General features: G+C 41.5%; 1 protein-coding gene across 3 annotated transcripts in view; it reads left to right on the top strand.

Moving 5' to 3' along the window:
* Positions 1–15,278, top strand: part of RECK (reversion inducing cysteine rich protein with kazal motifs) — a gene marked incomplete at its 3' end in the record, with an annotated part of 1,214,950 nt that overhangs the window by 795,317 nt on the left and 404,355 nt on the right. For all 3 annotated transcript variants that reach the window (XM_082258598.1, XM_082258597.1, XM_082258599.1), the window contains exon 10: positions 1,008–1,187. In XM_082258598.1, the coding sequence (XP_082114724.1) occupies positions 1,008–1,187 (180 nt within the window). The remainder of the gene's footprint in view (positions 1–1,007; positions 1,188–15,278) is intronic.

Below are 15,278 nucleotides of genomic sequence, written 5' to 3'. Positions count from 1 at the left end.
CATCAAGCAGCTATTTCTTTAGAATAACAAAGGGTAGGAGTTTATTAAAATCCCTGCAATGTACATAGATAACCCAGAGGGGAATGTGTTTTTTTTTTCTCAATAAATGTGAAGTTACTCTTGAAGTATTTTCAGGAATGCCATCTCTCAGTAGTTTTATCCATCTATCCTGCATTTATACATCTATTTATGCATACATGCAGCATTTTTTTTATCATATTTAATCATTCTGACAGAGCATGTCATGTACAGGAATTGGTTTATGCCTGTGACATGTTAAGCCTTATCATTTATTTACAAAAGAAAAATGTGTGCTTAGGAAAGTGAAGCTGTGTTCACTTTAAACTCAATCATATACAAGGAAATCTAATAAACAACATTTTGCCTTGCACATGATTGCATGGTTGAAATTTATGAATAAGCATGTTAATTGTGTGAAACGCATCAACCTTCCACTGTCTACTGTTGTCTGGTGTATGTTTCACAGCTTTTCCAAAATCAATGGATCTGGACTCCAGCATGGTGTGAAGCCATTCTTTCCATTGGTTGATTTTATTTTGCTTGGGGAGGAATCCGTTTTTACTAAGTGAACTTTTATCAACCTCTATAATTCAACACCAGTAACAAAATGTATATGTCCAAATAATACAAACATGTCCACCTGTCAGTATTGTTCAGGAGCCACTCTTACATTTTCATAGTAAATCCGTACAGCAAACACTGAGAACAACAAGGGTTGGCTGTACAGGAAAGACCCACACTTATTTGCTCATCAAGTAGTGATAAAAAGCTATTTTACTTTACTGTAACTGTAGAGTTCATTATGCACTTTAGAGACATTTATTTTCCTAGGCATTGATTTGTTTATTATTTAAAATACAGAAGATACAACTGATGACATTTTGTAGATTTTTTTTTTGTACAGTTTGAGTAGATCATTTAAACTGTTTAAAAAAAGGCTGTCCTGGGTGAATATATTTTCTTTAACAAAATGTACTGTTTTTTAGGGATTTGTGTACAAAATTATACAGTACAAGCTGGGGAAATACTCAAAACTGGCAAAAGTTTGATAATGAATGTGAATACAACCCATCAGAGTCTTCAATGTTAACATGCCTAGCAGACGTAAGAGAACCATGTCAACTGGGATGTCGTAACCTTACTTACTGTACCAACTTTAATAACCGGTAACAATTTTGTTTAGCTTGATTTTAATATTTTATTTGCAATTTACATTGTATGTATACTTTAAAAATTTAAAAAATGCTGCTTGTCTGTTTATATTTTATAGTTCAGAGAAAAATGTATGCATTTTAGCAACAAAACATACTACAAAAGTGGTATGACATACATTTAAGTTCAGCTATAGGAAAGTAATCGCTTACTACTATTTGTTCTACTCTTCTTCTAAATGTCACTGAGTAAGATGCCACCATGTGTCATAATTTGATGTGATTTGTACAGTGAAAGAATAGTTTATCTTGCCCATCCCAAAAATAAAACTGGTCATAACATTTTCTCAAATCCTGGAACAAAGAATTTGAAAGGAATCCTGTAAACTTGATTCTCCATTCCCTTTAAAAATTCTGATCGTTAATTTTTAAATATTACATCTTCCTATTATAGACAGATTGCGAATACCCAAACCAACAATCATTTGTTTTGCAATCGAACACTATCTCAAAGCAAGAGGGACACTTAAGTGTCCTTTCTCAAGTCACACTAAACATTGTTTGGTTTTGGTACTCACTTCTGCATTTTATAGATCGGCATGAGTTTTTCCCCCTTTCCTCTTTTGAATACTGAAGTTTACCATTTCATGACTGACATCGTTCTGTGCAGCCTTGCCTGATCACATTAGGAGTACACAGAAGGGATATGATCAGTTGCACAAAACTTCTGACACATTTGGAAAATAAAAGTGTGTGTATATATACAGTACTGTGCAAAAGGGTTAGGAAGGAGTGAAAAATGCTGTAAAGTAAGAATGCTTTCAAAAATATATATTTTAATTGTTTATTTTTATCAATTTTAAAAAAAAGTGAGTGAACAGAAAAAAAATCTAAATCAAATCAATATTTGGTGTGACTTCCCTTTGGCTTCAAACCAGCATCAATTCCTGCACTTGCACATGTTGTACACTTGCACAAAGTAAGAGATTTTGTAGGATTACAACAGGTGTAGGATTAACCAGTTATACTGATCATCAATTTCATATGTAAGCTTAAACACATTAACTGAAACATAAACAGCTTTGTAGAAGGCTTAAACCTGGGTGAGGAACAGCCAAACTCTGCTAACTAAGGTGAGGTTGTGGAAGATAAATTTATGCCACAGGCCATACACTATGGCAAGACTGCGTACAGCAACAAGACACAAGGTAGTTATACTGCATCAGCAAGGTCTCTCCCAGGTTAAGATTTCAAAACAGACTTGAGTTTCAAGATGTGCTGTTCAAGCTCTGTTAAAGAAGCACAAATAAACAGGCAACGTTGAGAACTGTAGACCAGGGCGGACTGCCCCCCCCCCCCCCCCCAGCCGCTCTGATGTAAAAAGGCAGCTTCCGCTGCAGCAATCATGGCACTATTTTTTCAAATTCGGCTGTAACCTCAGGCGGCGGAAGCGATCACCGTCGCTTTTCCTGTCAGTGCAAATACTATAGATAGTGCAGTGAAAGCTAGCTTACCCGGGAGTCGGGCTGTATCTGCTTTGTCACCCGTCCTATCGCTGCCCACTGTCTTCCTAGCTCCTCCCTCACTTGGCCGCTTGTATAATGCAAAACTCCTCCTCCCATTTGTTTCCACCCACACTCCAGCCCCCTGCATGCAGTGCCTGTACTGTTCTCAGTCTACCTGTGGAGACCAGCCTTAGGGGGGAAACGTAACTGGAGAGTGAACTATCTGCACCCTCCACAACCCCCCTCTCTCCCTCAACCTCTTTTTTCTTTACCTCTTCTTTGTCTTCTCCTTTCTTACTTGCCCCTGTGCAGACTGGGGGGTTGTGAAGACTAGGGGGGGGGGGTTGTGTAAACTGAGGGGGGACTGTGCAGACTGGTGGGGGGGGATTGTGCAGATTGGGGGAGGGGGATTGTGTAAACTGAAGGGGAATTATGCAGGCTGGGGGGGGACTGTGCACACTGGGGGAGAGGGAATTGTGCAGACTGGGGGAGGGGGATTGTGTAAACTGAGGGGGAATTTTGCAGACTGGGGGGGTGATTGTGCAGACTAAGGGGAGGGGGGATTGTGCAGACTAAGGGGAGGGGGGATTGCATAAACTGAGGGGGGACTGTGCAGACTGGCGATGGGGGGGGAATTGTGCAGATTAAGGGGAGGCAGGATTGTGTAAACTGAGGGGGAATTGTGCAGACTGGGGGGAAGGGGGGATTGTGCAAACTAAGGGGAGGAATGATTGTTCAAACTGGGGGAGGGAGGATTATGCAGACTAGGAGGGGGGATTGTGCAGATTGTGGGGGGGGGGATTGTGTAGACTAGGGGGAATTGTACATAGTGGGGGAAGTGGGCAGACTGGGGGGGGGGTATGTGCAGCTGAGGGGAGATTTTGCAGATTAGGGAATGGGAGAATGTGCAGACTGGGGGGATTGTGGATACTAGGGGGAGGGGGGATTATGCAGACTGGGGGTAGGAGGGATTAGCAGACTGGGGGGGATTGTGCAGATGGGGAGGGGGGTTGTGCAGACTGGGGATAGGAGGAATTGGGCAAACTGGGGGGGAGTGTGCAAAATGGGAGGAGGGTGGAGAATTGATAGCGGCACAGAGGAAACTACAACTCCCGGAGTTTTGGAGGCAGGCAGAGGCAGGGCACGCCAGGTAGACAGGGTGCACCTGACTGGCTCGGGCTGCGGGGCTGGCTGCAATGACTTGACCCCAGAACCAGGAGCATCACCCCCCCCCCCCAGGAGGCTGTGCAAGGACCTTCTGAGCTGCCATCGCTAAGGTGAGAGACCTTGGGCATGGATGAGGCTGAGCTGATAGGCACTGATGAGACTGCATTGATGGACACTGGTGAGGCTGAGCTGATGGGCACGGATAAGGCTGAGCTGATGGGCATGGATGGGGCTGAACTGATAGACACTGATGAGGCTGCATTGATGGGCACTGGTGAAGCTGCATTGATGGGCACTGGTGAGGATGCATTGATGGGCACTGGTGAGGCTGCAATGATGGGTAATGATGGGTAATGATGAGGCTGAGCTGATGGGCACTCTTTAGGCTGCATTGATGGGCACTGGTGAGGCTGCATTAATGGGCACTGATCAGGCTTCATTGATGGGCACTGGTGAGGCTGCATTGATGGGCACTTGTGAAGCTGCATTGATAGGCACTGATCAGCCTGCATGGATGGGCACTGGTGAGGATGCATTGATGGGCACTGGTGAGGATGCATTGATGGGCACTGGTGAGGCTGCAATGATGGGTAATGATGAGGCTGAGCTGATGGGCACTCTTGAGGCTGCATTGATGGGCACTGGTGAGGCTGCATTAATGGGCACTGATCAGGCTTCATTGATGGGCACTGGTGAGACTGCATTGATGGGCACTTGTGAAGCTGCATTGATAGGCACTGATCAGGCTGCATGCATGGGCACTGGTGAGGCTGCATTGATGGGCACTGGTGAGGCTGAATTGATGGGCACTGGTGAGACTTAATTGATGGGCACTGATCAGGGTGCATTGATGGGCACTAGGGAGTCTGCATTGATGGGCACTGGTGAGGTTGCATTAATGGGCACTGATCAGGCTGCACTGATGGGCACTGGTGATGCTGCATTGATGCAATATTTTTGTTAAACCTCCTTTGTTGCTATGAACATTAAATTATGTTACCACATTGTATCATATTTGTCTTGCTTCATAACATCAATATCCGTTCTAAAACCAGGTGGGCATGGAGAGTGAGCTGATTCGGTGGTTCAATGAGCCACTTGACTGGACTAAGGGTACCAGCCCTCTCCTGCTGTAGACACATTGGTCAGCCAAGGAACAATGGAGCAGATGAAAGACACATCATACTTCCCTTCAACATCAGAAGATGCCCAACGGTGCCATCAGCGCAGAAATGGCAAAACCCATGTACACATATCTACTGTCCAGAAAAGTCTAGCAAGAAGAAATTTGGCCAAAAAGCTATATTTCTGATGTGGAAAAACATAGAAACTGGGGTGCAGAGAAATGCCAGCAGGCGCTCTGGACTGATGAGTCAAATTTCGAAATATTTGACTGTAGCAGGAGGCAGATTGTTCGCCAAAGGGCTGGGAAGCGGTACAATAATGAGTGTCTGCATGCAACAGTAAAGCAATGGTGTAGGTTCCTTGCAAGTTTGGACTGCATTTCTGCAAAATGGGTTGGAGATTTGGTCAGGATCAATGGTGTCCTCAATGCTGAGAAATACAGGCAGATACATATCCATCATGTTATACCATCAGGAAGGCATGTGATTGGCCCCTAATGTGATAAAAATAAGCTATTAACACTTCTATTTCTGAAAGCATTCTAACTTTAAAGCAAAACTTTTGCACAGTAATATGCACTCACCGACCACTTTATTAGGTACACCTGTTCAATTGCTTGGTAACACAAATTGCTAATCAGCCAATCATATGGCAGCAACTCAATGCATTTTGGCATCTACTGTAGATGTGGTGAAGACTAGTGTTGAGCGAACACGGACTGTATTATTCGAAAACTTTACTGTATGTTCGGGTTTAAAATCCATGTTCGGTAATTTTATTTCCTGTTTTGTATGTAATGGCATGGTTTTAATGGCGGGCTTTCAACAGCCAATCAACAAACGTTTAACTGGTGTGCCATGGAAGCCATCACAGCCATGCCTACTAATGGCATGGCTGTGATTGGCCAGCTGAAGCATGTGACCCAGGTCTTTATAAGCTAGAGACACAGCGCGCTGTGCGTCAGTCTGCTCTAGTGTAGGGAGAGAGCACACACAACGGTGCTGGCTGCTGCTGATTAGGGACAGACAGGGAAAAAAAACATTGTGCCCGAAAAGAATGCAGGGACAGGTCGGAGTGTAGGCAGGGAAAGATATTTGAGCATTTTAGGGACAGGCTGGAGAGAGTAGGCAGGGAGAGATTAGGAGACACAGGACAGAACAATCGTCCGTTAGCGATCTACATCGATTTTGCTGTGTGGGGGGTGGTGCAGTGAACGATCTTTTTGCCCTCACTTGAGCCCACTGAGGAGGAGGAGGAGGGAGAAAAAAAAAATATTTTTATCAGTCTGTTGTGTGCAGCGTTCAGCTATATTTTACTACAGAGTGCTGTTCTAATCTGCTATTTAAAAATTACAAATTTAAAGGGGAATTTTTTTTTAAGAGCACTTGCCATGCTCCTAACTACATTTTGCTGCCATTTGCAGCACTCTAGCCCTTTCCATTGGTTTTTTTACAGCCATTTTAGTGCCTGAAAGTTCGGGTCCCCATTGACTTCAATGGGGTTCGGTGTCCGGGTAAAGTTCTTTTTTTTCAAGTTCGGCCGAACCCGGACATCCAGGTGTCCGCTGAACTCTAGTGAAGACGACTCGCTGAAGTTCCAAATGAGCATCAGAATGGGGAAGAAAGGGGATTTAAGTGACTTTGAATGTGTCATGTTTGCCATGCTGGTCTGAGTATTTCAAAATCTGCTGATCTTTTTTTTTTTTTTTATAAATTGTATTACTTTTCAATTCAATGTATACAAAACACGTTTGAAAACTCACAATACTTCACAGTTTACAATAGATACCCCCCCCCCCCCCTTTATAACCCTAATCCTATCAACCTTCCCTCCCCCTTTGTTCTACCTCTTAATACCTATATTGTGGCACTTCTCATACCTCTCCTTTTACTCAGTCAGCCCCCTACTCTACCCATGCTTCTATATATTTGTTAGTCTTTTTAAAGTCTGCCCATTTTCTCCATTTGTTTGAGAAACACTCAACCTGTTCCTCATCTCTACTGCCTATATATTCCATATTATATATAAGTTCGGTTCTATTGAACCAGTCTCTGAGGGTGGGACTTTCTGCATCTTACCATTTTTTTTTGGTATTGCCCCTTTTGCTGCGTTTATCAGGTTTGGGACGAGCATGATTTTATACTGCTTATATAGTTTGTCTGCTTTATGGAAAAAGCGTTTCCATGGGTTGTCCAGAATGCACACTCCTGTAATTTCCTTGATAGACTGTTGTACCTTCTGCCAGTAAGCACAGATCTTGGGACAGTCCCGCCAGATATGATACATCATGCCCTGTGCATTACAGCCCCTCCAACACAGTCCTGATTTCACTGGATGGTGTTTATGTGCTTTTACTGGCGTTATATACCATCTGGATATGCTTTTATAATTCATTTCAATGGTGTTCACATCTATCGCAGAACAGTGTACGGCTATCAGTATAGCACTCAATTCATGCTCCTTTAGGTGGGATCCTATCTCTTTTTCCCATGCTTCTAATAATGGAGGTCTTCCCAGGCCTGCCATCTCTGTTAACATCTTGTATATCTGAGATATACCATGTTTTATTTTTATTAGTGGATTACAAAGTTTTTCCACTAGATTCAGGTCCTTTTCGGATCTGATAGGTTGTGGCAGAGATCTGTAAAATAGGGCAAATATCTAATAATATCTGTAGTGTTTTTTAGGCATTTTGTTCAATAGCCAGGCTGACTTAAAACAACGTGTGAGTTTATTCAATCACACTTGGCATCAACATAAAAATAAATACAAAGATAAAGCAAAGTACAGTTTGGTGTAGTAAAATAAAAAGGGATAAAAGCTGTGGTTAGATATTACAGAAAAATAATTATCTCTGTTGCCATTAGGTGTCTGTTAGGTTTTTTAGGAAAGAGAACAGGGAGAGAGAGAGAGAAAGGGAACAGCTGTTGAAGTGAGGCAATGTGTAGGCCTAGAGTAAACAAAAATGTCAACTTCAGTGTGTAAATATGTGTGTGTGTGTGGTTTTCCTTCAGTGTATGTGTGAAGGAGTGCGTGGCCTTAGACCATGTGTATCACTGTTTTATATCCTAAAACAGTTTGAGCTAAATGTGTAATAACCATATTAGTAATTGTTCCAAATATGCACATGGCCAAAAAGCTGACAAGACTTAAACTACTTTGATTGACAGAAACACATAATAGTATTCTGGAAAAAAACATGGTGTGACCCTCTTTTAAGTGAAAGGGTCACCTTCTGTAATAGATAAATTCTTTAAACAGTAAGAATCCAAACCTACAAATGACAGAGTTATAATCAATTATAATAGTGAATGTACTATAGCACACTATTCCTAACTAGCGAACTAACTATATTAAATAAATAACTACAAACCCAATTCCAAAAAAGTTGGGACACTGTACACATTGTGAGTAAAAAAGGAATGGAGTAATTTACAAATCTCATAAATTTATATTTTATTCACAATATAATATAGCTAACATATCAAATGTTGAAAGTGAGACATTTTGAAACGTCATGCCAAATATTGGCTCATTTTGGATTTCATGAGAGCTACACATTCCATAAAAGTTGGGACAGGTAGCAATAAGAGGCCGGAAAAGTTACATGTACATATAAGGAACAGCTGGAGGACCAATTTGCAACTTATTCGCTCAATTGGCAACATGGTTGGGTATAAAAAGAGCCTTTCAGAGTGGCAGTGTCCCTCAGAAGTCAAGATGGGCAGAGGATCACCAATTCCCCCAATGCTGCGAAGAAAAATAGTGGAGCAATATCAGAAAGGGGTTTCTCAGAGAAAAATTGCAAAGAGTTTGAAGTTATCATCATCTACAGTGCATAATATCATCCAAAGATTCAGAGAATCTGGAACAATCTCTGTGCGTAAGGGTCAAGGCCGAAAAACCATACTGGATGCCCGTGATCTTCGGGCCCTTAGATGGCACTGCATCACATACAGGAATGCTACTTTAATGGAAATCACAACATGGGCTGAGGAATACTTCTAGAAAACATTGTCGGTGAACACAATCCACTGTACCATTCGCCGTTGCCAGCTAAAACTCTATAGGTCAAAAAAGAAGCCAAATCTAAACATGATTCAGAAGCGCAGGCGTCTTCTCTGGGCCAAGGCTCATTTAAAATGGACTGTGGCAAAGTGGAAAACTGTTCTGTGGTCCGACGAATCAAAATTTGAAGGTTCTTTTTGGAAAACTGGGACGCCATGTCATCCGAACTAAAGAGGACAAGGACAACCCAAGTTGTTCTCAGCGCTCAGTTTAGAAGCCTGCATCTCTGATGGTATGGGGTTGCATGAGTGTGTGTGGCATGGGCAGCTAACACATCTGGAAAGGCACCATCAATGCTGAAAGGTATATCCAAGTTCTAGAACAACATATGCTCCCATCCAGATGTTGTCTCTTGCAGGGAAGACCTTGCATTTTCCAATATGACAATGCCAGATCACATACTGCATCAATTACAACATCATGGCTGCGTAGAAGAAGGATCCGGGTACTGAAATGGCCAGCCTGCAGTTCAGATCTTTCACACATAGAAAAATGTGGCGCATCATAACGAGGAAGATGCAACAAAGAAGACCTAAGACAGTTGAGCAACTAAAAACCTGTATTAGACAAGAATAGGACAACATTCCTATTCCTAAACTTGGGCAACTTGTCTCCTCAGTCCCCAGACGTTTGCAGACTGTTATAAAATGAAGAGGGGATGCCACACAGTGGTAAACATGGCCTTGTCCCAACTTTTTTGAGATGTGTTGATACCATAAAATTTAAAATCAATTTATTTTTCCCTTAAAATGATACATTTTCTCAGTTTAAACATTTGATATGTCATCTATGTTGTATTATGAATAAAATATTGAAATTTGAAACTTCCACATCATTGCATTCTGTTTTTATTCACAATTTGTACAGTGTCCAAAATTTTTTGGAATCGAGTTTGTATATTAAATAACTAACTGTATTATAGATAACCAATGATTCTCTTTATAAAAGATATTTTCCTGTGTCTTGTTTTAACTCTTTTGTCTCAAATATCCCTATAGTTTATTTTTGACTGAATAGCTATTAACCCACTGACCGTAAGCAATAAACACTGGACATGAGAGCAACTGGACAAAAATGACATTTACACTCCTATTTTAGGATCTTACCTATGCCAAGCCCTCAGTATCACAATGTAAAGAGAACATGTGGAAATAGCATAAGTACAGACGTCTGTTATATAGCCAAAATAATTCTACAAGATCTCACAAAATGTTTTAACTGCAGATATCTCCATTAATTTACCCTTAAATCCCCCCCCCCCCTCCCCAGTGTTGAGTTCATGATATGGCCTAATCTTTCCACCTTGTGTTGTGTCTTTTAACTGCGTGCTTTTTATCCAGTTCCCAAATTGTGTCTCATTCCCTCTGCAAAATATTTTGTGCCATTTAATAATATTAAGGGAGAGTTACAGTATATTCCCATTTGGCCTGTCTGTAAATCATATCCCATATTTTAAATACCACTCTTGTCCGTTCGTCTGTATCTGCGTGTATTTCCCTATACTTTGGTAGAATCCAAATATTCTTATTTAATTGTGTTCTACTTAGTGTAGTTTTAATCTTAACCCAACATTTATCTGAATTCATTTTTGTCCACTCTAACATACGTGAAATTATAACTGCAATATAATATCTTTTAATACTTGGTGCCGCTAGTCCGCCCTGTGATTTGTCTCTACTGAGAGCAGCATACTGTATTCTAGGATTTTTCCCCTGCCAAATGCATTTTACAAACATTGTTTTTATTATTATAAAGTATGCCGTTGGAATAGCAAATGGTAACATTTAAAATCTGTATAGGATTTTGGGAAGTATAATCATCTTGATTGTGTTTATTCTCCCCAACCAAGAGTGGACGACTCAATGTTTGTTTAATATATAATTGACAAGATAGAGGTTTTCTAATGATGGAGTTAAATTTATCCCAAGGTATTTTTGTTTTGACTTTGCCCAAGTAAATGGGAATCCCCTCTGTAATGCCAGTCCATCTTTCTTACTTAGCCCGATGTTCAGAATTTCTGATTTTATTGGGTTGATCTTAAAATTTGATAATTCCCCATATTTCTTTAACTCCTTTATCACATTTAGGAGGGTTATTCTGGGGTTAGTGATAAAGAACAAGATGTCATCGGCGTATGCTGCCCCTTTATGTTCCTCCTGTCCAACCTTTACTCCTCCTATATCTACATTATTCCTTATTGTCGCTAATAATGGTTCTTGTGACAGGACAAACAACAGTAGCGAGAGGGGAAACCTCTGCCTCATCCCATTACACATTCTAAATTGGGGGGATAAATTACTATTAACCTTTACCAATGCTGTTGGGTTCCTGTATAATGCCCTAATCCATTGGGTCATTCTCGGGCTGATAGCCAAGTCCTCTACTGTTCCCAACATGAACTCCCAGTCCACCCTGTCAAATGCTTTCTCAGCATCAACTGACAACAGGAGGGCTGGGGTATCAAGGCCTCTAGCTTTGTGTAATAGCAATAATGTACCTGATTCCTTTATCTTTCCTGTCTCTAACTGGAATGAATCCTGTCTGGTCTGAATGAATCCATTCTACCAATAAACCTTTTAATCGGGTTACTAATACTTTTACATATAGTTTTGTATCAGCATTTAACAATGCTACTGCTCAAAAGTTAGAACATAGGGTTGCATCTTTTCCTTCTTTGGGTATTACCCTAATATGGGTTTGTAGTGATTATGGTCTCATTTTCCCCCTTTCTTCTATCCCATTTATATTAGTACAAAGTTTTGGCACTAGTATTCCCTTGAAACTTCTATAATACCAGGTGGTATATTCGTCCGGACCTGGACTTTTCCGGGTCTGTGAATTTTTTAGTGCCTCCATTATCTCCTTCTCCAAGATTGGTGTCTCTAGAGCTAATAGTTTGTCAGCAGATAGTTTTGGCAGTTAAGATTCCTTTATATATTTTTGTATCCTTTGTTTTCTGTTTTGTTCAACTTCATGTGATTCCTTTTGCCGCATGGTGTATAAAGTGCCTTGGTAACTTTGAAAAGCTTTAGATAAATCTGTTGTTGAATATACAGTGCCTTGCGAAAGTATTCGGCCCCCTTAAACTTTACGACCTTTTGCCACAATTCACGCTTCAAACATAAAGATATAAAACTGTAATTTTTTAACAAGTGGGACACAATCATGAAGTGGAACTAAATTTATTGGATATTTCAAACTTTGTTAACAAATAAAAAACTGAATAATTGGGCGTGCAAAATTATTCAGCCCCTTTACTTTCAGTGCAGCAAACTCTCTCCAGAAGTTCAGTGAGGATCTCTGAATGATCCAATGTTGGCCCAAATGACTAATGATGATAAATAGAATCCACCTGTGTGTAATCAAGTCTCCATATAAATGCACCTGCATTGTGATAGTCTCAGAGGTCCATTTCAAGCGCAGAGAGCATCATGAAGAACATGGAACACACCAGGCAGGTCCGAGTTACTGTTGTCGAGAAGTTTAAAGCCGGATTTGGATACAAAAAGATTTCCCAAGCTTTAAACATCCCAAGGAGCACTGTGCAAGAGATAATATTGAAATGGAAGAAGTATCAGACCACTGCAAATCTACGAAGACCTGGCCGTCCCTCTAAACTTTCAGCTCATACAAGGAGAAGACTGATCACCCATGATCACTCTGGATGAACTGCAGAGATCTACAGCTGAGGTGGGAGACTCTGTCCATAGGACAACAGTCGTATACTGCACAAATCTGGCCTTTATGGAAGAGTGGCAAGAAGAAAGCCATTTCTTAAAGATATCCATAAAAAGTGTTGTTTAAAGTTTGCCACAAGCCACCTGGGAGACACACTAAACATGTGGAAGAAGGTGCTCTGGTCAGATGAAACCAAAATCAAACTTTTTGGCAACAATGCAAAACGTTATGTTTGGCGTAAAAGCAACACAGCTCATCAACCTGAACACACCATCCCCACTGTCAAACATGGTGGTGGCAGCATCATGGTTTGGGCCTGCTTTTCTTCAGCAGGGACAGGGAAGATGGTTAAAATTGATGGGAAGATGGATGGAGCCAAATACAGGACCATTCTGGAAGAAAACCTGATGGAGTCTGCAAAAGACCTGAGACTGGGACGGAGATTTGTCTTCCAACAAGACAATGATCCAAAACATAAGGCAAAATCTAGAATGGAATGGTTCACAAATAAACATATCCAGGTGTTAGAATGGCCAAGTCAAAGTCCAGGCCTGAATCCAATCGAGAATCTGTGGAAAGAACTGAAAACTGCTGTTCACAAACGCTCTCCATCCAACCTCACTAACCTCGAGCTGTTTTGCAAGGAGGAATGGGCAAAAATGTCAGTCTCTCGATGTGCAAAACTGATGGAGACATACCCCAAGCAACTTACAGCTGTAATCGCAGCAAAAGGTGGCGCTACAAAGTATTAACTTAAGGGGGCTGAATAATTTTGCACGCCCAATTTTTCAGTTTTTTATTTGTTAAAAAAGTTTGAAATATCCAATAAATTTCATTCCACTTCATGATTGTGTCCCACTTGTTGTTGATTCTTCACAAAAATTACAGTTTTATATCTTTATGTTTGAAGCCTGAAATGTGGCAAAAGGTCGCAAAGTTCAAGGGGGCAGAATACTTCCGCAAGACACTGTACCATATTTCCCCTGTGATCTTTTATTTTTTCTATATAATTATTTGACTTTTTACTTTTTAACATTCTTGTTAGGTATTTCTCTGGTTCATTTCCCCATTTGTATCTTTCCCTAGCGACTTTATTAACCACTTTAATACCGGCACTTTTCCTCCTTCCCGCCCAGACCAATTTATAGCTTTTAGAGCTGTTGCATTTTGAATGACAATTCCGCGGTCATGCAACACTGTACATACACCAAATTTATGTCGTTTTATACCCACAAATAGAGCTTTCTTTTGGTGGTATTTGATCACCTCTGGGCTTTTTCCTTTTTGCTAAACAAATAAAGACAGAAGAGTTTGAAAAAAAAAAAAACGTTTTTTTGTTTATGTTATATAGTTTTGTAAATGGATACATTTTTTCCTGCACTGATGAGCACTGATGAGGCCGCAATGACAGGCACAGATCAGGAGGCACTGATGGGGTGGCACTGATAGGCAGCACTGATATGCAGCACTGATGAGCACTGATATGTGGCACTGATAGGTAGCACTGATATACAGCATCGGTCTGCACTGATAGGCATCACTGCTGGGCACTGATAGGCATCACTGATGGGCACTGATAGGCAGCACTGATGGGCACTGGTAGGTGGAACTGATGGGCACTGATAGGTGGCATTGATTGGCACTGATAGGCAGCACTGGTGGGCAATAATGGGCACTGGTAGGCGGCACTGGTAGATGGCAATGATGGGCACTGGTGGGCAGCACTGATGGGGAGGGCACTGGCGGGCAGCACTGATGGGCAGGGCACTGGCAGACTCCCTGAGCCCTGATTGCCATCCCTGGTGGACATGGTGGGAATCCCTGGGGTCATGGGTGGGCATCCCTGGTGGTTCTAGTGGCACCCCCCCAAGGGTCTGCACTGGTAATCAATGCTCTGATTACCAGTGCAGACCCCCCCCCCCCTGTCAGGAGAGCCGCAGATTGGCTCTCCTCTACTCATGCCAGTCAGGCACGAACTGAGGAAAGCTGATCAACGGCACTTCCTATTTACTATGTGACCAGCTGTGATTGGACACAGCTGGTCACATGGTAAAGAGCCTACCTCATAGGTGCGGTGTGTCAGAGTGACATGCCACATCACCGATCGCCGCTCGGCGCGCAGAGCACATTATCCTACCGCCGTCATTTGACGTCCGGTCAGGATAATGTAACCACCTTCCCGCCGTCATTTGCCTATAGAACGGAGGGGAAGTGGTTAAAGTTATATCTAGCCTCTTCTTCCAATAGCTCCTTTAATTTATCTTTTTAAAACCAAAACTTGTTGTATCCCGCCATCCAGGCTATTTTTATGTTTCTGTTCCATCTCATGTATCTTGGAGCCTATTGAAATAAGTACACCTCTAACATAAGTTTTTTTTTTTTTTTTTTTGAGCCTCCCATACAGTAGCATCTGCGATATCTAGGGTTTCGTTATCTAAGAAATATTGTTCCAGTTCTTTCTCTATGCTTTTGCCTACTTCTTCATTCTGTATTAGATCTTCATTAGTCCTCCAAATATTTATCTTTCTCTGAGATCCTGGGATTTTTAATTCCATTATAACTG

The sequence above is a fragment of the Pelophylax lessonae genome, assembly GCF_965119305.1.
Source record: "Pelophylax lessonae genome assembly, chromosome: 5".
Lineage (NCBI taxonomy): Eukaryota > Metazoa > Chordata > Amphibia > Anura > Ranidae > Pelophylax > Pelophylax lessonae.
This window is presented reverse-complemented; position numbering and strand designations above follow the sequence as displayed.